The 25,376-nt window shown below is 37.9% G+C and overlaps 1 protein-coding gene across 3 annotated transcripts in view; it reads left to right on the top strand.

The window, feature by feature from the left end:
• TRAPPC11 (trafficking protein particle complex subunit 11) overlaps positions 1-25,376 on the top strand; it is a 47,790-nt gene that overhangs the window by 16,099 nt on the left and 6,315 nt on the right. For 2 of the 3 annotated variants that reach the window (XM_047855583.1, XM_047855582.1), the window contains exons 11-28: positions 1,469-1,562; positions 2,307-2,386; positions 2,489-2,567; positions 2,651-2,705; positions 3,034-3,179; positions 3,610-3,671; positions 3,782-3,914; positions 5,041-5,171; positions 8,854-9,009; positions 10,369-10,556; positions 10,686-10,834; positions 11,016-11,137; positions 11,668-11,787; positions 15,329-15,394; positions 15,505-15,661; positions 20,228-20,339; positions 23,227-23,318; positions 24,552-24,685. In XM_047855583.1, coding sequence (XP_047711539.1) covers positions 1,469-1,562; positions 2,307-2,386; positions 2,489-2,567; positions 2,651-2,705; positions 3,034-3,179; positions 3,610-3,671; positions 3,782-3,914; positions 5,041-5,171; positions 8,854-9,009; positions 10,369-10,556; positions 10,686-10,834; positions 11,016-11,137; positions 11,668-11,787; positions 15,329-15,394; positions 15,505-15,661; positions 20,228-20,339; positions 23,227-23,318; positions 24,552-24,685 — 2,076 coding nt within the window. The remainder of the gene's footprint in view (positions 1-1,468; positions 1,563-2,306; positions 2,387-2,488; positions 2,568-2,650; positions 2,706-3,033; positions 3,180-3,609; positions 3,672-3,781; positions 3,915-5,040; positions 5,172-8,853; positions 9,010-10,368; positions 10,557-10,685; positions 10,835-11,015; positions 11,138-11,667; positions 11,788-15,328; positions 15,395-15,504; positions 15,662-20,227; positions 20,340-23,226; positions 23,319-24,551; positions 24,686-25,376) is intronic. The other variant, XM_047855584.1, reaches the window with a different exon arrangement.

The raw sequence follows: 25,376 nt of genomic DNA on the forward strand, positions 1-25,376 counted from the left end.
AAAAAAAAAGTCACAGTTTAGTCTGTGCCGTAACATAACTCCATCTTGTTGTTTCCACTGATCACGGCTGTAGGAGTTTGAAGGACTTTGGAGGAATGTGCTTTATTTTGACCCACCAGAGAGGATAACGTTGGACTTCTTTCTCTTCCTGGGGTTTTTCTCTGTGGAAAACTCTTAAGAATCTGTGGCAGAATTTTAATTGCAGTTTCTTAACATTTCATTTTGCCTTTCTCGTGAGTGATTAGAGTTAGATACCAGTTTCCCCAGAAGCACTTTTAAAATAACGTGGCGCGTACATGTATAAATACATCTACATTTGTATAGTTGTATCAGTTTTTGTCCTTTAAAATCTGCAGTTTTCTTCTCTGAAGACAGATGAATATTATCAACAGTACTACTTAAAAAACTAGTCCAAAAACAGTTTGCATATTAGCACTTAAAAGGTTGGATTTTTTTTTTCCCTTAAACCATGATATAACCAGACTATTTTCTACCATGTTATTTGCATATGATTTTCATTTTCAGGAAGTCTAAGGCAGATAAGGGATCCTAAGAGATAAATACTAAGATTTAATTATAAAGTTCTTCGGACGGACTTATTAATTATAATGTAAAATATAAATAACAAAATGAACGATAGGGAATTTGTTAAAATGTAACAGCAGGCAGCCATGAAAAATAATGTTTTAGAAGAATAGTTAATGATGTGAAATTTACAGAATGTATTTAAAGGAAAAAAGCAGGTTGAAAAATTATTCCAGTTAATAACAAATAAATGTTTGTGTACAAAATCTGGAAGACTAATGTATACGTTGTCAACAGTGGTAATAGGTTTATAAGTAATTTAAATTTTTATTCATTTCCTTTCGGATGTTTTCTGTATTTTTCAACAATGTACTTGCATTATATGTGCCGTTTCAGAGGAAAAAATTATAAAAAAGAAAAAAGTATAAATTTGTAAATTCTGGTGCCAAAAATATCCCTCCCCAGACAATACCAGCATTGAATACACAAGTGATAAGGAAGGAAAATAGTGTCTTCTTTTTAAAACTCCTTGTCACATTACTGTATTTTCATTTGCACAAAAAGCACTTATACGTGTGGAATAAACATCAGGCATAATTTGTAACACATTTTTATTGGTTTATTTTAGCAAAGATGAAAAGGAAATGTAGAAGAGTTAGCTACTATGAAATCATTTGTCACAATCAGACTGATTTATTCAATTTAATTTTTATGATACTGCCTAAATATTAAGTGAAACATTTATTTCAATTTTTGTGAAAATTCAGTGTATGTTGAAGTATTCACAACTATGATATCTGAACATGTATTTGGTATTTGTATTTTTGGAAATGTTTTTATTCTGTCAAAGACTGAAGAGAGTTGGTTTGCGAGAGGCTATGTAAACTTTTTTTTTTTTTTTTTTTTCGTAAACTCTTAATTAGGGTTGTGTTTTACTTTACAGGCTTCTGTGATGTATCCCAATCCTGATCCGTTAGAAACACAAACAGGTGTTCTTGACTTTTATGGACAAAGATCATGGCGACAAGGAGTACTAAGTAAATAATTTTTCCCTCCTTTCTTTTCTTTCAACCTCAAAAGGCACAGATTGCTATCACAGTTTTTCCATTGGCTATATAGGCCATAACACATTATGTTGAGGTAAAAATGTGTTTTTTAAAGCATCTTCTTAAAGATTTTCACTTCTTTAGTTTTTAGAATGTTTTATTTATATCACTACATCTTAGAATAACTTCTAATTAAAGATGTGAATATGATTAAAACATTCGGACATCTCTTAAAGTCACAATTAATAAGCCACTTTAGGCTATTTAAATATTTTAATTCCAGTTAACTTTAATGATTTATTAGATTTGATATTTTAAAACAGTATTAACTTGTATCTCCTGAAAAATTTCTCTGTATCTTTTTTGCGTTTGATAGATACTTAATTTAGCAATTTTTGTGGCAGTCACACTTTAACTGTTAAGCAATTATATACCTTAACCTCCAGAAAGTATATTCTGTATTGAGAATGATAATTGATATTATTCATCAGGTGGTTGATATCGCTAGGCAAGAGAATGCTGAATTCAGTAATGTTCTTTTCAGAACAGAGATCACAGAGAAGTTCCCATGCTCATAAAGCTGTCTCTTAGGATCTTTAAAATGCTAGAATGTCTAAGAATCTTAAATACGTTATTTTAAAGTAAAGGATTCAAGGAGTGTACACATCCAATGTGCCTATGAAGGATTTACGTTAAATGAGCTATCCAGAATGGGTTGCGTCTTATCTTACACAGGTTTTGATCTTTCTGATCCTGAAAAAGAGAAGGTGGGAATTCTTGCCATTCAGCTGAAGGAGAGAAGTGTTGTTCACTCTGTAAGTTTTTTGTTTCCCAATCTAAACTATGTTTTGGAATAGTCGAGGAAAACATGAGATTCTTTTTATTGGAATGTTTCACACTTTTCTCTCTTCTGACAGGAAATAATAATAACTCTCCTGAGCAATGCTGTTGCACAATTTAAGAAATATAAATGTCCAAGAATGAAAAGTCATCTAAGTATGTATCCACAATATGCCACAGTTTCATGCAGCTTTGAATAACTTAAAATTATGCACATACAAATCTTATTTCCTTTACAGTGGTTCAAATGGGAGAGGAATATTATTATGCAAAGGATTATACCAAAGCTTTGAAGTGAGTCCTGTTCCCTATTTATTTTTCTAAGTAATTCGATTACCTTACAGCAAAATTAGAAGAGAAATTTGTTTTGAAGGATTGATTATTTCCATGTTTCTATTTCTATTAAACTCCATTTCTGCGGTATTTTTTTCAAGTACTATCTGTTGGTACAATCATTCTCAAAGTCTTAGGAAACCTCACGTTTAGCTAAATGTGAAAATACCTGTTAAACTATTTCAGTAAGTTTTCTGACATGGGTAAGGCACGTTATTTTCTCCACGGAGTCTTTAGGCCCTTTCTTGTGACTCCATTTCAGCATGTCTGACATTTTGCCTTCTGACAGGTTGCTGGATTACGTGATGTGTGATTATCGGAGTGAAGGGTGGTGGACCCTGCTCACGTCCATATTGACTACAGCTCTGAAGTGTTCCTACCTCATGGCCCAGTTAAAAGATTACATTACTTATTCCCTAGAACTCCTTGGAAGAGGTAACTTGGTGCTCTCACAGTAAAATTCTGATGCTTTAAAATTATGCGGCATCTTTAAGCTTCTTCAAACTGAAAGAATAATTCTCAAATCTTTGATAGTACTTTTACCACGTGCAGATCAGTTTGCCAAGCGAAAGGACTCTTACTTTCATGGAACTTACTGTAGTCGAGGTCTCATGATAGTTGAGAAGAACAAAATTCTTCTTCCTATTTTTTTTTTTTTTAAACATGGCATGCAACGATTCTTCATATGGAGTTCAAGTGCAAGTATATAGAGCATTGGGGCTAACATAGAAAGCCGTGCTGTTGTACGTTGTCTGGAATGGTGCTTAGCCGTCTTAGAAGACATATTTTTTCTACGGTATTTTGATCCCTTCAGTGGGGCTTGCTCATCTTACAGTTGTAGCTTTTTTTCCTTCTTTCATGTTAGCTTCCACTCTGAAAGAGGACCAGAAATCTCGGATAGAAAAGAACCTCATAAATGTTTTGATGGTAGGTTGGAGTTCTTTGTATAAAATATGTCCTGGGGATATGTATACCTAGATCTGTATCTGTGTATTTTCAGTAACTGGCTGAATGAATTGTGCTCTGTGTTGGTGCAGAATGAAAGTCCTGATCCTGAACCTGACTGTGATATCTTAGCAGTGAAAACGGCTCAGAAGCTGTGGGCGGACCGAGTTTCTCTGGCCGGCAGCAATGTTTTCACAATAGGAGTGCAGGACTTTGTGCCATTTGGTGGGTAGCTGACATCTACAGTGTTACCTCAGAGAGGTACACTTTTTGCTACAAAATGAATAGATGGAGAATAATAAATAAGAAAGTCAAAGAACGAATGCTCAACATACGTCGTTCTATAGATAAAAATTGTGATTTTTTTTTCCCTCACCATTGACTTAAAAAGATGTTCAGAATTTTAAATAGTTAGTTTACGTATTAAAATCTACCTTGCCTGTTTGTACTTTAGGTGTGATTTGAAATGCATTTGAAAAGACAGTTATTTAAAGAGTTTATTCTGTAATGCCTGGGCAGGTATTTTGAAATAAGTTAAAAAGAACAAAATGGTTTTTTCCCTTTAAAATTCTATGTTCGTTACATTTCAGGAGCAACTATGTTTTTAGAATTAAAGGTAGTTTTGGAGTTGTATTTTATTTAAATTTGTTTTGTTTTGTTTTAAGTGAACTACATTTATGTGTTGAAATGCTTCAAGTGCAGAATTCAGTAAGAATGTCCAGTGTAGGGGTGCCTGGGTGGCCCAGTTACTTGAGTGTCCGACCCTTGATTTCAGCTCAGGTCATGATCCCAGGATAGTAGGATCAAGCCCTGCATCAGGCTCTGCACTGAGTATGGAGCCTGCTTGGGATTCTCCCTCTCTCTCTCTCTCTCTCTCCCTCTCTCTCTCTGTCTCTCTTTCTTTCTCTCTCTCCCTCTCCCTCTCCCTGTCCCTCTCCCTCTCCCTCTCCCTCTCCCTCTCCCTCTCCCCCTCTTCCCCACTCATTCTCCTTCTCTCTCAAATAAATAAAAAGAGGGAAAAAAAATTTAAAAATTAAAGAGGCACCTGGGTGGCTCAGTCAGTTAAGCATCCGACTTTGGCTCAGGTTATGATCTCACGGTTTGTGAGTTTGAGCCCTGTGTCTGCACTGTCAGTACAAAACCCACTTGTGACTCTGTCTCTCTCTGCCCCTTCCTCACTTATGCTTTCTCTCTCTCTCAAAAAAAAAAAAAAAAAAACCACTTAAAAAAAAAAAGAGAAGGATATCCCATGTAGGTGTTTCCTTTCTGAAGAGTAAGTGCGGATCAGAATAATTTGTGTGTCTAGACGGTCTTGTACTGTGTGACTCTGCTCTCTCTGTTTTATTTCTAGTTCAATGCAAAGCCAAGTTTCACGCCCCAAGTTTTCATGTTGATGTTCCTGTGCGGTTTGATGTCTATCTGAAGGCTGATTGTCCACATCCCATTAGGTTTTCCAAGCTCTGTGTCAGCTTCAATAATCAGGTAATGGTCGCTTTTAATGTATTTTTACCCTGTATCTTTAAAAAAAATTTTTTTTAATGTTTGTTTATTTTCGAGAGAGAAAGAGAGCATGAGCGGGGGAGGGGCAGAGAGAGAGGGAGACACAGAATCTGAAGCAGGCTCCAGACTCTGAGCTGTCAGCACAGAGCCCGACGTGGGGCTCGAACCCATGGCTGTGAGATGAGCTGAAGTCGGACGGTTAGCCTACTGAGCCGCCCAGGCACCCCTAGCATGTGTATTATCTTAATGTAGCTTATTTTAAATTAGATGAAATGAGCTTAGTGAATTTTAGGTCATAATGGTTTCATAGTAACAAATGGGCTTTGGTAAACTCTATCTGAAAATAAATATATTTATAGTTCTCACTTCTGTATCAGCCATTCAAGTTTTACTTACTCTTACACTTTTCTTTAAGTTTTGTTATTATTCCATCCTTACGAACTGTAAGAACTTTATCTTTTGTGATACGTAACTTGAATTTCAAATAAGATCTATTCAGGATGAATGTAATTTAATTTTTAAATCATTTGTTTTGTATTCTAACAACGGTATTGGTTTTTTAATTATAAAACTACTAAACGGTTGGTGTTAAAGTGGACTGGATAGATATAAAATGAAAAGTAAGCATGCTCTGTCCAACTCCATTGCCCAGAAGTCATTGCTAGTAACTTCTTGAACAGTCTAGACGTTTTCTGTGTGTGCACATATAAGCAGCTTTTTCTTTCTGCAGGGCCGGGATTATATACACATATACACTTGCACATTTTTGTAGTGTGTTACAGTGTGGTCAGCTACTTGATTACATTCCAAATATTCCGATTAGAAGCTCACATAATAGATAATTATCTTCTGGTCCCCCAGAAAGCACATGGAGCCTTTAACCAGCAAGTGTTTAATGAAGAGTTACAGTGTTCTTAGCATCGAGGTGAGCCTGCGAACGTTTAGCATATGTCAGCTCTGTTAAAATGGAAGCGTTCTGGGGGCAGGGGCCAGGACTGACTCACAGATTGCCCTAGTAGGTAGGTAACGAGGACTAAATTATGTGGCGTAAGCCAGAAATACAGTTAGAGTAGGCGTGCCAGAGAAGAAGGAGGAAGTTGCAAGAATGAAGATGAGATGAAGGGAGCTATAAAGAGATGAGAGGGGGAGCAGGCTTGGCACTTGCAAACGCCGGGTGGAGGCAGGCGTTCCCGTTGTGGAGGCAGGCGTTCCCGTTCCGGGCGTGTGGGCAGCGAAGGGCCCGTGGGAGGCAGGGCTCCGTGGCTTACAGGAACTCGAGCTCAGCTCATTTAAAGGTTTCTTTATTCATTCACTTATTCATGTTCTATTTATTGGACAGTGGTAAAGAAAGAGCTTCACCTGCTTTACTAGATTTTTCTGTCTTCACAACTGAGCAGTAACCCCGTAAGAGAACCGGTTGGCTGAACCTGGGTCACCCGCAGACCGGTGTGCTTCATTCAGTTTTGAACGATTACCCAAAGATTCCTTCTGAGTAGTTGGAGAATTTCATTTATTTGTATATGAAAAACATTTGTTTAATGTTTGTGTTTGTGAGAGAGCATGAGCAGGGGAGGAACAGAGAGAGAGGGAGACACAGAGTCCGAAGCAGGCTCCAGGCCCTGAGCTGTCAGCACAGAGCCCGACACGGGGCTCGAACCCACAGACCGTGAGATGTTTAACCGACTGAGCAACCAGGTGCCCCTAGTTTGAGGATTTTAAAGCAAGAGCATGAAACTTAGAATTTAAGACACTTTATTCCAGTGACAAAATAGAAAGAAAGGATCTTCTGGACACCAACCGGAGCCTCTTTAGTGTGCTTCCCAGTACTAACGTGTGAGGACTTGGATGAAGACACTGTTGGTGGGGATGGGAAGGAAGAAAGGGCTACGGGAGGCGTCTATGAATAGAGAAGTCTGGATTGCTGGGTGTGTGTACAGGGTAAAGAATAAAGGACAGCCCCTGCCCCCACCCCCACCAAAAAGCGATTCATTTGTGTGTGTATTTTATAGCTAAAGTGTACCTACAAGATGATTTGAAACGCATATACTGCAGAATATGACCACAGTTACTTAACATCCATCACCTTACATAATTACCTTTGTTTTGTGGTGGGAACATTTAGGCTCTACCGTCTCAGCAACTTTCAAGTATGTAATACAGCATTATTAATTATAGTCGCCATGCTGCCCCTTAGATCCCAGAACCTATTGTCTTGTAACTGGAAGTTTATACCCCAACCCTTCGTATCCACCATTTTACCCTGTTTCTATGAGTTACAGATTCCACATGTGATTGAGATCACACCGGTAGGACAGGAGTATGTGATGTTACTTCTTAATTCCTCTTCATGTTTTATCCCCTTAAAAGCCTTACTTCTCAGGGACACCCCCCCGTGCCTAGCTGATTTTCCTGGCCATAGCCCTCTTTAGTACTTACCACACCTGTGGTTTCATTTTTGTCTGTGTGATTCGTTGGTAAGTCATTTGTTTTCCTTGTTAGCATGTAAGCTCTCCCAGGTCAGATACTTTTTTTTTTTTGCTCGATGGTGACAGTTTGGGGGAGATATTCTAAATCTGGAATTAGAGGATGAATAGAGAGATTCTTACTGTACTTCTGCTGTTAATATCCTACTATTCCATTTCTTTCCCCCCTTTTCTTAAACAACAAACAGACTAATTAAAAACTAATTTAAAATGTTAAAATGTAAAGCAGTTCATTTTTAAAGTTAGATTATATTCTGAATATGTGTTATTTGAAATTCAAGATCTGAATCAGAAGAAAAAAAAAGTAGTCCTTAGGTTTCAGAAGCATGGAATAGAAATGAAAACTCGAAGGCAAGTATTAAACTTAACTAATAAGAATTTTCTGTAAGATAACTCATCTGCTGGGATAGAAGACAGCTCTTGGGAAGTTCTTACTGTTTACTGAATGGATGAGAATGTTGATTCCATAGACGTGCACAAGAAAGAGGTCTCCCTTCAGTCCTCTTCCTTTATTCTCACCTCTATTTATCACAGAAGGAGTGTGCTCTTCTAGGAAGGTAGATGTACATTGAGTTTGGGACATGCTAAATTTGAGTGGTAGTGGAATTAACCTCTTGACATTTGTGGATATGAACTTTTGGTTAAAGAAATAGGACAGAGTTAGTTTTTAATGTGGGAGATATTAGCATAGAGGTACGGAACATGTAAAAATGGATAAACTCTGCAATGAAATGAACATAAAGAGAGTAGAACTGAAAGCCGAAGACTGAGCCTGTGGAGCCTCTGAATTAAGGGGACAAGAAGAAGGAAAGACCTTTGAGGGAAAAACAGGAAGTAGTCAAGAAGGACGTCACAGAAGCCACGTAAAAAGAAAGCTCTTTTTAAAAAAGATAGTAGATAGTAGTGTCCAGTGAAACAAAGAATAAATCTTTGCTTCTCTGGGATTTGTAAATGTTTTCAGAAATCAGCTTGTATGTGGTGAATTGTCTCTACCTTGTGGCAGCAGTGAGTGGATAAGTGTTTCCGTTTGGCGTAAAATACCTCCCATTAATCACCCTTCATAATGCTTTAGTTATACTGCAGGTAAATTTACCAACCTCCGAATCATTTTTGTTTAGTGTGAGCGAAACATATGACACTTGCTATGTATAAACAGTGACCCTTGCTGACCTCTTTTACAGGAATATAACCAGTTCTGCGTAATCGAAGAAGCAACTAAAGCAAGTGAAGTTTTAGAAAATTTGACCCAGGGAAAGATGTGCTTAGTTCCTGGTAAAACGAGGAAGTTTTTATTTAAATTTGTTGCAAAAACTGAAGATGTGGGGAAGAAAATTGAGGTTAGTGATGAAATTTGTTTAAAACATGCTTTAAATGACAAAAGTAATATGTGTACGTCAGAAAAAAATGTCAGTAATACACAAGTTTATTAAGTAAAAAATGAAAATATTACACCTGGACTTCCTAAGGGAAATCGTTCATCATGGTTTGGTAGGTTTTCTTTTTTTGAGACTATACTGTACATAATATTCTATAGGTAGCTCTTTTTACTTACTAGTATATATGAGGCATCCTTTCCGGTTAGTACATAAGACCAACCTCAGTTTTAATGGCTATGTAATCAGTTAAGGAATTTCAAACAAAATACTATATTATACACTATACCAATTATATTTTATATAATGACATAATTCACACTAGAGATATATATCATTTTGATGTCTAAACATTTCTGAATGCCTTTTTTTAAAAAAAATGTATATATTTAAAGGATTCCTTTAATGTACATAATTAAAATGACTTTAGAAATATATGATAGAAGTAATAATTTTATTGAGCGTAAATTCTGGAGCCAAACTTCATGGGTTTAAATTCCAACTCTCCAGCCTACTAGTGTGGGGCTCTGGGCAATTACTTAACCTCTTTGTGTCTCAGTTTACTCATCTTGTAAAGTGGGGATAATGATGGTCCCTACCTCTTAGTGTTTTGTGAGGATTAAATCAGTTAGTTAACGTAAATTGCTTGGAATAGTGATTAGTATATGGTAAGCTTGTTTTCCATGGCTTAAGTGGCGATAGTTGGTTCATCTAAACTTTGGGCCATTTCTAAGATAGAAACATAAGACTGTACTACCAATATTCCCATAACAGTATCTGTGAATCTGTTGATTTTATTATTAACCAATATCCAGAGATTTTGCTTATTCACTTAAAGTTTTTTTTATGATTTTGACTAAATTCCTAATTACATATTTTTTATAAGATACTAAGGAAGCCTACCAGATGGAAATCATAATTAGTAATACTGTTTCGAGTACATTTGTTAATGGATTTTGTTGAAAGGAATATTTATTCAGTTAATAGTATTATACGTGTCTTTGGGGAAAAAATATGTGTGGAATTAAGAATTCGGTTATGAGTGTGCTAATGGTCATGAAAATATTCATGTATCTCACTCAGCAACCACTAATTGAGCATTTGTTATGTCAGGTTATTATCTCTGTTTAAAGGTGAAGCGGGTGGAACCTAGTCAGTGTCACAGCTAACAGATGTCGGGGACAGCTGTACAGCAGGTGTTCTGACTTCACCCTGGGGGGGGTCTCTAGATGAACTCCACACACCAACAATTGCTGTGTAACTCGTCGAGAGGGGATGGTGACAAGTATGAGGTGGCATGTCTGACAACCCTCCGTCTTTCAGATTACTTCGGTCGATCTAGTTCTGGGCCACGAGTCGGGAAGATGTGTGGTTTTAAATTGGCAGGGAGGAGGAGGGGACGCTGCCTCCTCCCAAGAAGCCTTGCAGGCCTCGCGTTCTTTCAAAAGACGACCCAAGCTCCCTGACAATGAGCTTCACTGGGACAGCATAGTCATTCAGGCCAGCACGATGTAAGTCGACCTTGCTAGGCAGATTGAGGAAGGTCATCTTACTTCTTTTAAATACTTTGAAGAACTTGTTTTTTTTTTTTTTTAATCGGTTGCTTAGCTAAGCTTTTGGGTTTTTCTCCCCCACCGAAGGATTATTTCCAGAGTTCCAAACATTTCCGTGCATCTGCGGCATGACCCTCCTGCCCTGACGAATGAAATGTATTGTTTGGTTGTGACTGTTCAGTCCCATGAAAAGACCCAAATCAGAGACGTGAAGCTCACCGCTGGTTTAAAACCTGGTAAACGTGCCTTTTCCACATTTGATCAGTGTTCGTTCAACAGAAAATAAGTATCAGTGGTGTCAACCACAGGAAGTTTGTTTAAAATACGGTCATGAAAGAGTGCTGTCTGTGCCCTAGTAATTGTTAGGATAATGTCCGAATGCTCCGTATTTTAAAACGCTGATATTAACACTTTCAGGACAGGATGCCAATTTAACTCAGAAAACTCATGTGTCTCTTCATGGAACAGAACTATGTGACGAGTCCTATCCGGCTTTACTCACTGACATTCCTATCGGAGACTTACATCCAGGGGAACAGGTGAACTTGGTCACCTATGACTGGGGAGGAAATCAACTAGATTGAGGTTTTAAATATGTAGTGAGTTTTAGAGAACATTGTAACAGCATATTCTGAGACTACAAATGGGATTTAACTAATGCATGTTTTTAACACTTAAATGCGTAAGATGTTTACACATATTTAGATGCATAAGATGTTGTAAGCAGTTTTATACAAGGGGTTTTAGAACAAATGGCCCTGATGTGGAGAATTAGTTGCCTGATAAAATAACTGAATAACATTAAGTTTGTAACTTTGTGAAATAGCCTTTCAAGCAACTTTTATTTCCAAACAAAACACAGTTCTTGGGCAGTTGGGAATGATAATAAAAAAGGTGGGATAGTATTGGTTGGTCCCACATATACTGTGGCAAGAACAGCCTGTAAACAGGGTTCAAGAATTTAGTCACCTGGTACAGTAAACTCCAAAAGGTGGGAACATTATCCTAGAGTATATACCAGGAAGAAATCTCTAAATTATTAAATTAAAGTACTTTTATTTTGTTACAGCTGGAAAAAATGTTATATGTTCGCTGTGGAACAGTAGGTTCAAGAATGTTTCTCGTGTATGTTTCTTACCTGATCAATACAACTATTGAAGACAAAGAAATTGTTTGCAAGTGTCACAAGGTATTACTTCTCATGGCTACTTCGGGAAGCATCATACGTGGGGCGTTCCCTATTTTATGTTTTTTTTTACCTGTAAAATAAGCAGCTTAGGTGCTTGTAGTCTATTACAGATTTTAATTAAACATCTTGGGTTTTTTTTTTAATCACTTATATTTATCATAAATGATGTACTATGGCATTCACTGCTCAAACCTTAGAAAACTGGCCTCCGTGGCTTTTTGTATAATCAGCAGGTTTAGGATCTCATGCAAAAAAGTTTTGAGATTCCAAACCTATGTGTTTCTTTATAAAATTGCACATTAGGTAAAATCTGTAAGTTGATTATATGCTGAAGATTTGAGAGGATGGAAGGTCTCCCTTTATGAGATATTTTTTCTATTAAAAAAGATTCTCATGAAAATTGTGTCTAGTTAAATGCAGATAGAAGAGGATGAGAATAGTATGGTCATAGTCAGTGCCTTGGAGGCAACTGCTGTCAGCTTTTTGGAGTGTTTTCTGTTGGTTTTCTATTTATAGTGATTTGGGGGCACTGTGTTTTTATTTAGATTTAACCATATTATATATAATTGCTTGTACCCACTTTTAGTAATGGAACATTATGATACTTACTGTCCTCGTAGTCTTATCTGTATTGTTTCAGCCCGTTCTCAGGAATTGATTGATTCCTCAGCCAGCAGAGGAGAAGGCCAATCAGTCTGGGGATTTGTAGTTTGGTCATTGCCCAGAGTCTGGGCTGTCCGCCATCGTATGAGTCAGTAGGAGGCAACACTCATCCTACAAGAGAGGAATATTTCCCAAGTGGAAGGGAGGAAGGCATACAATATATCAGAGATTTCACGTAGCCTGACGCACTACAGTGGATCATGGCTGGTGAACTAGGAGGGGAGGGTGCCAGTCTCAGCATGGCCTCCTAACGTGTCCACTCAGCCTAGCCATGTAACCGTTTGACCTGAGTTTCCTTATCTACAAAATAAGAACATTCAAGTTCTATACAGCTTTGGAGTCCTATGCCTTGGAAAGGACTTCTGATAATGAAGCTTCTAGTAGACTTGGAACATATCTTTTTAAAATGATTGTTTGCTATGTAGTAACTATCCTGGAATCAAGCTACAACAGTGTGTAATGCTCTCTTTGCCTCAAGACACGATATTTTTGAGGTGCATGCCACTTTTTTTTTGATCCCTTCCATCTACTTCACCCATCCCCCCCACGCACCTCCCCTCCGGTAGCCACCAGTTTGTTCTCTGCAGTTAAGAGCCTATTTTTTTGTTTGTCTTTTTTCCCTTTGTTCCTTTGTTTTGTTGCTTAAATCCCACATGTGAGTGAAGTCATATGGTATTTGTCTTTCTCTGACTTATTTCGCTTAGCATTGTGATGCCTAGCTCCATCCATGTGATTGCAAATGGCAAGTTTTCATTCTTTTTTATAGCTGAATAATATTTCACGGTATATATATACCCCGTCTTTTTTATCCATTTATCTGTTGATGGACATTTGGGCTGCTGCAATTTGGCTATTGTAAATAATGCTGCAGTGAACACAGGGATGCATATATCCTTTTGAATTAGTGTTTTCATATTCTTTGGGTAAATGAATATTCAGTAATGGAATTACTATGTCATATGGTAATTCCATTTTTAATTTCTTGAGGAACCTGCAGACTGTTTTCCACAGGGGCAATGCCAGTTTGTTTTCCCACCCACAGTCTACAAGGGTTTCGTTTTCTCTACATCCTTGCCAGTACTTGTTTCTTGAGTTTTTATTTTAGCCATTCTGACAGATGTGAGAAGATATCTCATTGTGGTTTTGATTTGCATTTCCCTGATGATGAGTGATGTTGGGCATCATTTCTGTGTCTTTTGACCATCTGTATGTCTGTCTTCTTTGGAGAATTTCTGTCCATGTCTTTTGCCCATTTTTAAATTGGGTTATTTGGTTTTTTTGGTGTTGGGTTGTATAAGCTCTTTATATATCTTGGATACTAACCCTTTATTGGCTAGGTCATTTGCAAACATTTTCTCCTGTTTAGTAGGTTGTCTTTTAGTTATTTTAGGGAGGGATACTAATTCTGAGGGATAGAAATAGATGTTACACAAAAAAGAATGAGTTGGTCAAATATGTTTGGAAAATATGGGTTAAGAGGTATTAAATGGATATTTTGACTTTAAGACTTAGCACAGCATTGAATTTGCTAATGTGTGTTGAGAATTTCACAAAAGGCTGTGGTGATTATCTTTCAAGATTATTGTACACAGAAGCACTTTTCTCATGGAATATCTATCTTACACGTCCCAGTGTTACTTGTAAGACATTTTTGGAAATTTAAATGTAAATTATTTTCCCTTCACTGGATTGAATCTCATTTTTACCTGCATGTGTGGAAATTTAAAGTAGGCCACATCTGATCTAGTCATTGAGTTGTTTCTTCATTTCCTTAGATCTTTTCTGTGGGGAAATACTGAGGCCCTGCTTTAGATTCACAGACCCAATGCAGGCGTTTTCTACCACTAATATCCTGCTTATTACACTTTCTTAAAAAGTTAGCTTGATGGTATTGAGAGGAAGTCATTTGAAGTATGTGATAATAATGAACATGGTTTAGGCATTTCACTAGTGCTTTATATATGTTATCTCACTTCATTGTCAACAGCCCCACGAGGATTATGAAACTGAGACTCAGAAACCATGGTTCTTCCTCAAGGTTACCTCACTAACCCCAAGGTCTGCATAGCTAATAGGAATGTGTCCTCCAGGATTAAAACCCACATCCACCTGGCATTATCACAGCCTGAGTTTTTAAATCAACGTGATTTTTAAAAAAGGGTTCTCACTAACAGGGTGGGTGGTTTGTTTCCAAAGACATAGTAAGCCCATTGCTTCTTGAATAGACTGAGGGAGGGATGTAGCGTGTAGGTTAAGAGTACAGACCCCTATGGTCAGATCCGGGTCTGTTTCTGCCTTTGTCACTTACTAGCTATGCGGGACTACTTCATCTTAAAATAGCGAGTATAATGGCATCTGTTTCCTTGAGTTATTACAAACATTATATAATGCATCACATATATAGCGATTATAGCGCTGTTATATTATTATTGTCATTATCATTATTATTCGTCATCTTGACTTGAGGTGAAGTAAAGAACTTAGACAAAAAGAAAACCCAGATTCTAGGCTTGGCACCACTAGCTTTGTGGCCCAAGGCCAAGCATTGAAACTTCCTTAACTTCTGCTTCGTCCTCTCTAAAATAGTGACATTGCCTGTCCTGCCCACTTTTACTAGATCCTGAGATAAATAACGTGTTAGAAAGCACTTTGCAGTGTGAGCTGTTTTAAAGCCATAAGATAATTTATTAGAAATTTTAGTCTGGTTTCTCTCTATAGGTTTTTATAAATATTATCTGAGGGAAAGCTTCTAGCTTCTTAATATATAAATTGGGATTATTTCTTGATCAGTTACAGATTGTGTTTTGCATGTCTGCTATTTTTAAAACTATTTTTAAGTTTAGAAAAGCCATTGAATGTGCCCTTTAAATTCTTACAGGATGAAACTGTAACTATAGAAACTGTCTTTCCATTTGATGTCGCGGTTAAATTTGTCTCTACAAAGGTATGTTCCTATGAAGCATTTTGGAAATCATTCCAATTATAGAAATTAACAGAAAAAGCAAAATGAATTATTGTAGTTCCAGACAGATCTTTTGTCTTAATTTGTGACAGTTTGAGCACCTGGAAAGGGTCTATGCGGACATCCCCTTTCTATTGATGACAGACCTCTTAAGTGCCTCACCTTGGGCCCTCACTATTGTATCCAGTGAGCTACAACTTGCTCCTTCTATGACCCCAGTGGATCAGCTAGAGTCCCAAGTGGACAAAGGTGAGAATGTGGACCATCCCACTTAATTAGAAGACCGGGGTTGTGTGTGTGTGTGTGTGTAGGCTAGCAGGGTAAGAGTTAGCTTTTTGCTAATGGAGGGCACTTGAGACTGATAGAAAAGTAAATACATTTAGAATTAAAGTAGAATTAGTATCAGTTACCACTTGAGTATACCTTATTTTAAAAGATAAGATTTTTGCTACTATAAGGAAGTTACTCAGAAAAATGTACTTGAAAATAAAATCGTATTTTTTCATATTTGGATTTTTTTTTTTTTAATTTTTTTTCAACATTTATTTATTTTTGGGACAGAGAGAGACAGAGCATGAACAGGGGAGGGGCAGAGAGAGAGGGAGACACAGAATCGGAAACAGGCTCCAGGCTCTGAGCCATCAGCCCAGAGCCTGACGCGGGGCTCGAACTCACGGACCACGAGATCGTGACCTGGCTGAAGTCGGACGCTTAACCGACTGCGCCACCCAGGCGCCCCATATTTGGATTTTTTATAGATTGTTTTTTCTTATTGATTTTTAATTAATGTTTACCATATCTTATAATTTGAAATGGTGAAAGATGGTTATTAAAGAAAGTGGGGAAAATATAGAAACATAGTAAGTTTTCTAAATCAACTAAAATAGTTTAGAGAAGAGATTTAAACCCAGGATATTACTTTTCTGGTGCATTATACCTTGGGCTTATGTGCTTCTTGAGCTGTTAGAGAAAAATAAAAAAAATTAGTTTGAATGTTAACCCAAGCAAAATTGTGCTCAGCTCTATGATAAGGATAAAGATTGTATGAAAAAAATCACGATGTATTTTTTTTTAAGTTTATTTATTTATTTTGAGAGAGAGAGCACATGCTCGCAGGAGGGGCAGAGGGAGAGGGAGAGAGAGAGAATCCCAAGCAGACTCTGTGCTGTCAGCATAGAGCCAGTGTGGGGCTCAATCTTACAAACTGTGAGATTAAGACCTGAGCTGAAACCAAGAGTTGGACGCTTGACTGACTGAGCCACCCAGGCGCCCCCCACCTCCACGATTAAAATCAAATATAAATGAGTCATTTATTTGACTGTATCTGTTTATCTATCTACTACTTGAGTTCAGTGTCGTAAGTCATATAGTTGATTTGCAATACAGATTAAAATTAGATGAGTATTTTCAGAATTCCAGTATATTTTTTGTATCCGGCCTGTGAATAAGTTTCAGTATCTATCAATAAATAATCAACAGGTATTTATCAAGTCCACTATCTGGCCCCATGCTAGGTTCTCAAGAAAACGCCAAGAAGAGTTTGTCTCTACAAGAGACATAGTCTTCATAGTCACTTCTGTGCATTTTAGGAAAGTCATCATAAAGGAGGAAAGATAAAATAGATTAAAAAACCTCTTTATTTAAATGCTACAAATAGGTCCTACGTCCTGTAAAGTAATAATACTAGAAAACAATTTTGCTTTCAGAATGCCTTTATAAGTTTTGTTTTTATCTTTTGAAACTTGGTTTTTTCTCTCATGGTTTTGGAAATCACTGTCTGTGGTTCTGCTTTGTTTCTCTGTCCACACTTCTTCCTTTTCTCCTCCCTGGCTAACGTGGAATGATCACGAGCTGTGGAGTCACGCTGAACTAGATTCCATTCTCTGACCTTCTGCCTGCTCTTAGGTTACGTTGGACGATTCACTTCGTTTCATCACTTGTCAGAGTTAAAGAAGATAACATACGTGAAGTAGCGTGTATGAGGTAGTCTGTATGAAGTATCTCAGCCCGGTGTTTGTCTCCTCACAGCTCAACACAAGCTGGCTATCTGCCCATTCTTTGCTGATTCCTTTTCTTTCTCCTTAAATGTGGGTCGCTTCCAAGATCCTGACTTTGGCTCGTTTTACTTTTTCTACAAGTCTTCACCTGCCGTGCAGCCCCAGGCTCCCCGCAGTCCCCAGTCCAGAGAGAGGAGTCGGTGTATACTTGGCCCCAGGTAGAAACCACAGAAACAGACCAGACTCCCTCTTACGTGCGCATCCATCCTGGCGCCACGTTCTCCCTTCTGCACGTCTCTCGAATCCAGCTTCTCTCCATCCTCACCGTCTCTCATCTGGCCTTCAGAAACACCTTCTTAACCGCTTTCCTCTTTGCCATTCTCTCCCCTAGTCTGCCTTTCATATTGCTGCCAGAGATTGATTTCTCAAAAAGCAATTTTGAACTTGTTTTTCCTTCTTAGAAAACCTCACGACCTACCAGACCTTTCCCTGGGAAGCTTCCCTTTCTAGCTTCTTCTGTACCAGGCTCCCTACTTCCCCTTCCTCTTTCCCAGACTTTGACCAAGCCCGGATTTGTACATTCAGCAAACACTACCTCCATCTGGTTTTGAACATGTTAGTACGTCTGTCCAAAACCCTTTCCTTTTTCTTTCCACCTGATCAACTCTTGTTTGCTCTTTCGGTCTCATGTAAGCTTTGACTTTTTGATCTTCCTAAGCGGGACTAGATAATCTTCTTTCTTTGCTCCCAGAGTTTCTTTACATCTGTTATGACACTTATCCACTTATGTTGTAATAGTTTACTTACTCTCATGGCTCCCCTACTACACTACGTGCTCCTTTAGAGCAGGAGCCATGACTTACCCCTTTTTGTATTGGCAGCCTCAGCTGCATAGTAGTTGCTTAATAAATGTTTGTTAAATGAATGAACAAATACCTACCTTGAATTTCCCATTACTTGTTTCCTATCGCTGCTGTAACACAGTGTCACAAAGTTAGTGCTTAAAACAACACAGATTTATTACCCTAACTTTCTAGAGGTCAGAAGTCCTAAAATCAAAGTGTTGGTGATGTATCCCTTCTAGCTCTGGGGAACACCCTTTTCCTGCCCTTTTCAGCGTTCAGAGGCCATCTGGATTCCTTGGCTCATGGTTCCTTCCTCCGCCTTCCAAACCAGCAGTGTAGCATCTTCAGATGTTTCTTCTTCTGACCTCTGCTTCCATTGTCACATGTTTTTCCTCAGATTTCCTCCTACCTACCACTTTCCCTCAGAACCCTTGTGGTTACTTGGGCCCAATTGGAGAATCCAGTATAATCTTCCTATTTTAAGATCCTTATCTTAATCACATCTGTAAAATCCTTTCTGCCGTGTAAGGTACCACATTCACAGTTCTGGGAATTATGATGTGGATATCTTTGGGGAGGGGGTGGCATGGCTTTATTCTTTCTGCCACCTCCAAGGACACCAGCACTAATGCATTACAAACTTTGTATTTGACACATTAAAGATAACAACTTTCCTAGGTCATAAAGTTGACCCCAATGTTAATTGTTAATAAACGTTGTGATCATTTTTGTTAACTTCTTAGAAAGGAAGGAAGGCTTGAGCTGGGGAGAAGCAATATGAATGTCCTGGGTTTTTAAAAAAGGTATCTTGGGGCGCTTGAGTGGCTCAGTCAGTTAAGCATCTGACTCTTGGCTTTGGCTCAGGTCTTGATCTCTCGGTTCGCAGGATCAAGCCCCATGTTGGGCTCTGCGTTGACAGCGTGGAGACTGCTTAGGATTCTCTCTTCTCTCTTTCTCTGCCTTTCCCCCGTTCTCTCTGTATCTCTCTCTCTCTCAAATAAACTTTAAAAAAATGAAAAGAAAACGGGGCAAGGATCCTGAATTAAAAAAAAAAAAAAAAAAGGTATCTTAAGAGGTTTAAATTGATGTATGTTTTACTAACTGGGCTACAGTATCATTTCCTAGTCCTTAAAAATTACTTAAAAGTGGTTAGAGATTGGCCCAGCATTTTCCCCTTTGACTTCTGGTATCTGCTCACAATCGTAACTAGTAATTTATCACAACCTTCTTCATTAGAGAACCATGAAAACAATTAGTTAATGTTTAGAGACCTTGTTATTACTGTTTGAAAGTTTCACCCACAGATTTGCCCAGGTCAGCCTCAGATGGGCACTGTTGCCAGCTTGCATCGAAGGCACTGCAGGCTGGGAGGTGCTGATGGCAGGGAGGGCTTGGTTCAGTCGAACCTTTATCTTGGCGTCAGGAGTTTAGGCTACAGTTGGCAAGAGGAAAGCAGCCTTGTATGAGAGGTAAGTCACCACATTAGGCAATAATGAGGCAACATGTAATGTATTTCCATTTGATGGTATCGCTAATATGTGTTTGTCAGAGAAAGCCAGAGTTGCCTGGAATGACATTTTGAGTACCTAAAAGGTTAAGTAAAAATTTCTTTTTCCCTACTGTGAAATGTTTCCTTTAGAGACATGAAATAATTTGTAGAAAGAAAAATAATCACCAAATGGTATTATTCCAACTCCAGACTTTGCCCTGTCATTAGTTCCTATAGGATCTTGTCACAGACCTACAGCTGCTTTGCTGAGTTTTATTATAATGGAATATTGATGTATTAGAAAAAACACTGGATAGGGACTTTGTGACCTTGAAAAAGTCATTTAACATCTCTGAGCCTTAGTTTTTAAGTCTCTACAAGTAATGTATAACTGATATTCTTTTTTTGTTATATTACTTAAAGGTAAAACTCTCCTTTCATAGAGGAAATCGTTGCATAGGATTATAAAGATTATTCCTTATAGTTGTCTTACAGACTGGGGAGAGTGCTAGTGAATGCTTTTGTCTTCGGTGCCCATCTGTTGGAAATGTTGAAGGTGGAGTAGCAACTGGTCATTATATTATCTCCTGGAAGAGGTGAATCAGCCCTATCTCTTATTCCTTCTCTGTCCTAGTCTACTGCCTTTATTATTTGTCATTGTCATTTAATACTTGAAAGCTTCTGTCAGTCCTGGAGAGAAGACTAGAAGTCACATGCTATCACTAAATGTTTGTCAAGAACACAAAGATTAAAAAGGATAATTAAACTTTTATTTGTATTTGTCACAATTTGTGACCTGTATACTGATGAAATTTTAACCAAGCGAATTCTCATGACAGGACCATTAAAAACATTAAGAGAAACTGTTCTTATTTGCATTCAATAGGATTGTCTACATAGAAAATCCAAGGGAATCAACAAATTATTTCCATTATAGGAGTTCCAGCAAGGTTGCTGGATATAACATCAATATACAAAAATCAGTTGGCTTTCTATATATCAGTAATAAACCTCCAGGCAATATACTTGTAAAACAGGTATCATTTAGATGATAACAACAATTATAAGGTAAGTAAGAATATATCAAATAGAAAATGGGTATTGCCATTACGGAGAAAATTATAAAACTTTAAAACATTAAAGGAAGTCCCTACATGGGACATACACAAAATTGTCTTGGGTAGGATTTGGATAAGATCTGATATTGTTTGTTCTGTAAGTCACTGCAGTTTGCTTCAGGATCTCAATAGCTTGTTTTAGTTTGTTTTTGTGGAGCTTGATACTGTTGATTTTAAAGCTTATATGGAAAGGCAAAAACTCAGAAATAGTCAAGATACTTCAGAAGAAAAACTAATAAGCAAGGATACTTGGCTCTTCTAAATTCCCAGACTTAAGGTAAAGCTACACCAGTCATTGCTGTGGTATTGGAATGGGAATATGTAAATAGGCCAGTGGAACAGAAGAGAGAGTCTAGAAATAGATCCACACATATGAAAATTATGTTTTAGGGAGGTAGCATTGCAAATCAGTGGAGATCTGGTAATTGGTGGTAAACAATTGGGTATCCTTATATCTCTACACTGTGTATAAAAATTAATTCCAGGCATATTAAAATTCTAATTGTGAAAAGCAAAACGTTACTACTTTTAGCAGAAAATAAGAGAATTGTTTTATGACTTTGGAATAGGGAAGAGTTTCTTTAAATAAGACATAAAAAGTGTAAGCCTCTAAACTTGATGAATTTGATTTGTTAAAATTAAGCTTCTTAGTTCATTAAAAAATACCTATAAAAATACAAATTGGGAAAAGCTATTTACAACATGGAAAACTGAGAAAGCATTAGAATTCATATCAGAACTTACACGAATCATAAGAAAACCAAGTCTCCTAACAGAAAGTTGAGCAAAATCTTGAGTATGCGGTGTTAAGAGAAACAGAAGAGGCCAGATGGCCAGGAAACATAGGGAGAAAATGTGCTGCCACTAATTTGGAAAAATAAAAGGGGTTAACAATGCAAAGTTTGTCAAAAAAGGTAGAGTATAAAATAGAACAGTTACTTTGGAAATCCATTCAGCAGGGCTAGGTGAAACTGAAGATATCTATATCCCTCATAGAAAAGGTCTCAAACAAGTACACAAAGATATATGTAAGAATGTTCATAGCACCTCTGATTATAGTAGTAAAAAGTTACGAACTAAATATCCATCAACAGGAAAATGGACAAACTATGGCATGGTCATAGAACGGAATGCTATGTATCAGTGAAAATCGATGAACCAGAGCTGCTCCTGTTAACCATTAGTATTAAGGGAACAAAGCAACTGCAAATGTTGAAAATATGAACAAATTGCATGTATGTAATATTGGGAAACATGTAAAACACTGCACATTTCTTAGGGCTACCTTCATAATTTCGAAAAGTATAAAGAAATACGTAGCAATGATGACTCCCAAGTTAGTACTTCTAGGGCACAGGTGCAAGCAGGAAGGGGCACGTGGGGAGGTTCAACTATATTGTGATGTTTTCTTAGGCTGGGAGGTAGATATGTGATATTTCATGTGTGAATTTCTTGGCTCAATTTTTTCATAAATTTAAAAACTGCGAATGAGACATGAAAAACGAGAAAGGAAAAATCATGGACTTATTTTTTTTAAAAAGCTAAGATCTTTCTTTCTCCCACTTCTGAATTTACCACATCGAAGTTTAGTTTAATTTATGTTTACAGGAATTAAAATAGGAATTTGAAGGCACTGCTTACTCATCCCATCACGTTACTGTAATACCATAAAGACCTACTAATGAAGAGGGGTTAGATGTGTTCGCCTGGGGCTTTTGTGGTGTAATAATTTGCACCCAGTGTCAGCTGTTCCACATCTTGATCCAGACTCTCCCTAAGGCCAGTTCTCGGGAGTCAGCCAGCCGCCCTGTGGTTCCCGTCCTAACTGTGACACAGGGGAAGATATTTGACAGTTTCATAATGCTACTCACTTTATCTCCATGATGTCAGAATGCTGCTTTTTTATTGGTAGTAAAATACTTTTTGTTCTTTGGTTTCTATTCTGTACTTTGGGTGTAGCTAGGACGGTGCACTTGGAAGTGGTCTGGTGCTTGGCCTCGAACTGGCCACAGGGGGAGAAGGTCTGTGTCATAAGGTCAGTCCGCGCGCTCCCACCCACGCTGAGCGCTCTGCTACCACGCCCTGTGTTAAATGGTGGGTTTCATGGTATGGCTGATTCACATTCTGGCCCCTGGACCAAACAGCAGCCCTGGGTTATACCATCGATTCATTGGAAACATTCAGAACCCAAACGGGATTCTAAAAGCCTTTTCTTCACTAAACCACTTCCAGGAATAAAGTTTTAGGAGATGTTTAAGCCCTTTCTGTTTCCTTTGAAACAAGTTGGTGAGTATACACGTGGCCTGTTTTTGATTCCACGTTTCACGTAAAATGTGGATTTGAAAGATTCCCTTTTCTGTCACAGGACCTCCGCCATGGGAAACGTCCCTGTCATCAGTACTGCCATCACTCTGCCACACGTGATCGTAGAAAACATTCCCCTCCATGTGAATGCAGGTAACGGCACTAACTTGTACTTGGTAAAAAGAATCCAGTGAGAATACTTATTTTTTTATTTTTATTTTTTTTAAATTTTTTTTTTCAACGTTTTTATTTATTTTTGGGACAGAGAGAGACAGAGCATGAATGGGGGAGGGGCAGAGAGAGAGGGAGACACAGAATCGGAAACAGGCTCCAGGCTCTGAGCCATCAGCCCAGAGCCCGACGCGGGGCTCGAACTCACGGACCGCGAGATCGTGACCTGGCTGAAGTCGGACGCTTAACCGACTGCGCCACCCAGGCGCCCCGAGAATACTTATTTTAGCTTCTAAGATTTAAAACTACTTTTATTACAAAAAATGCCCAACGTTTACAGAAGTAGATTATGATCAGCCTTGTTTCATCTACCTCAAGCTCTTCCTCCTGCCTTATTTTAAAGCAAATCCCAGATATTATTTCATCTATCAGTATTTCTGTATTAGTGGCTATTTTTCTAAACATCATCACAATTCTATTGTCATCACCTTAAAAATTAGCAATAATTCCTTAATATTAATTGCCAAATTCCAGTGTCGCAGTTTCCCTAGTTGACTTTGAATGTTCTTTATTGTTTTAAGGTCTCATCACTGCAGCTGGTGGATGTCTCATACTTTTGAAATCTCTGGGCGGGCAGACTCCCTCCCCACTCCCTCACCTCCTTCACCCCCCCCCCCCACCTCTTCCTTGCTATTTATTGAAGAAATGGAGTTAGTTGTCCTGTAGAGCGTCCCACAGTCTGGGTTTTGCTGATTGCATTGTATCATTTTTAAGTGTCCCTGTAAGTTGGTGGTTACATCTGTTGTCTTGATCAGATTCAGGTTCAAGTTTTTGGCAAGAATACTTCATAGTTAATGGTATGTGCTCTCATCAAGAGGCACATGATGCCTGTTATTCTTCTTGAACCATGATGGATAGTTAGGGACATGTTTTATAGATTCAAAAAATTATTCCTAAAGTATAATTCAGTTCCTGACAGCCAAGACCCTTTCTAAGTCATTCAGCTTTAGAAGGAGACTTGATTCTGTTTAGCCTGTTTTATCATAGTCCCATGGCTGTTGTCCAGTCCAAGAATGTGCTTCTTTAGCAAGAGTGCAGTATTAGCACTAATTTAAATAACCTCATGTCTACAGAATGAGATTCATTTACAAGAAGAACTCATAAATGGTACACTGTTTTCTTTAACCAAGAGAAATGTGTTGTCTTTCTCTGCAGATCTGCCATCGTTTGGGCGTGTCAGAGAATCCTTACCTGTCAAGTATCACCTACAGAACAAGACTAACTTAGTTCAAGACGTGGAGATTTCTGTGGAGCCCAGTGATGCCTTCATGTTCTCTGGACTTAAACAGGTATAGGGCCTATCGCATTGGGCTGCTTGTGTAGACACAGAGGTGTGGCCAGGAAATGGAGAGCTATGTACTTAGTTTTTACAAATGAACTGATAAGGCTGATTATGGTCCCTGTTATTTTGATAATAGGAAATTTTTCATCACCTTTAAATATTAAGTACAATTTGTGTAGCAGCGGATTAAGTGGACAACCCTTTTCACACAGAGATCATACATATAAGTTCTTTCTTTCTGTAAAACGAGAATGCACAAATCCTCAGAGTATAATAGACTTTCTGAAAATTTTAGATTTCCCTTTTATTACCACTGTGTGTGTGTCTGTGTGTCTGTGTTTGTCTTTTAACTTGAGGCCTAGAAACCTGACTACCCATATTAAAAACCTGATTCTCTGGGGCGCCTGGCAGGCTCAGTTTGTAAAGCATGTGATACTTAATCTTGGGGTCATGAGTTCAAGCCCACACTGGGCATGGGTCCTATTAAAATTAAAATTTAAAAAAAAATTTAAAAAAAAAGCCCGATTCTCTTCTGAACTATCAGTGAAATTTTTTAGAGATTTTTAACCTTGCATAGAATTTACTTATCTTTGGTGCATTTAGACATAATTTTATATTTACACATAAAAATAAATTATTCAGGTGTTTTGATTCACCCATTCAAACCAGAGGTGGATTCCACATTTTTTGAGTGGAAC

The sequence above is a fragment of the Prionailurus viverrinus genome, chromosome B1, assembly GCF_022837055.1.
Source record: "Prionailurus viverrinus isolate Anna chromosome B1, UM_Priviv_1.0, whole genome shotgun sequence".
NCBI lineage: Eukaryota > Metazoa > Chordata > Mammalia > Carnivora > Felidae > Prionailurus > Prionailurus viverrinus.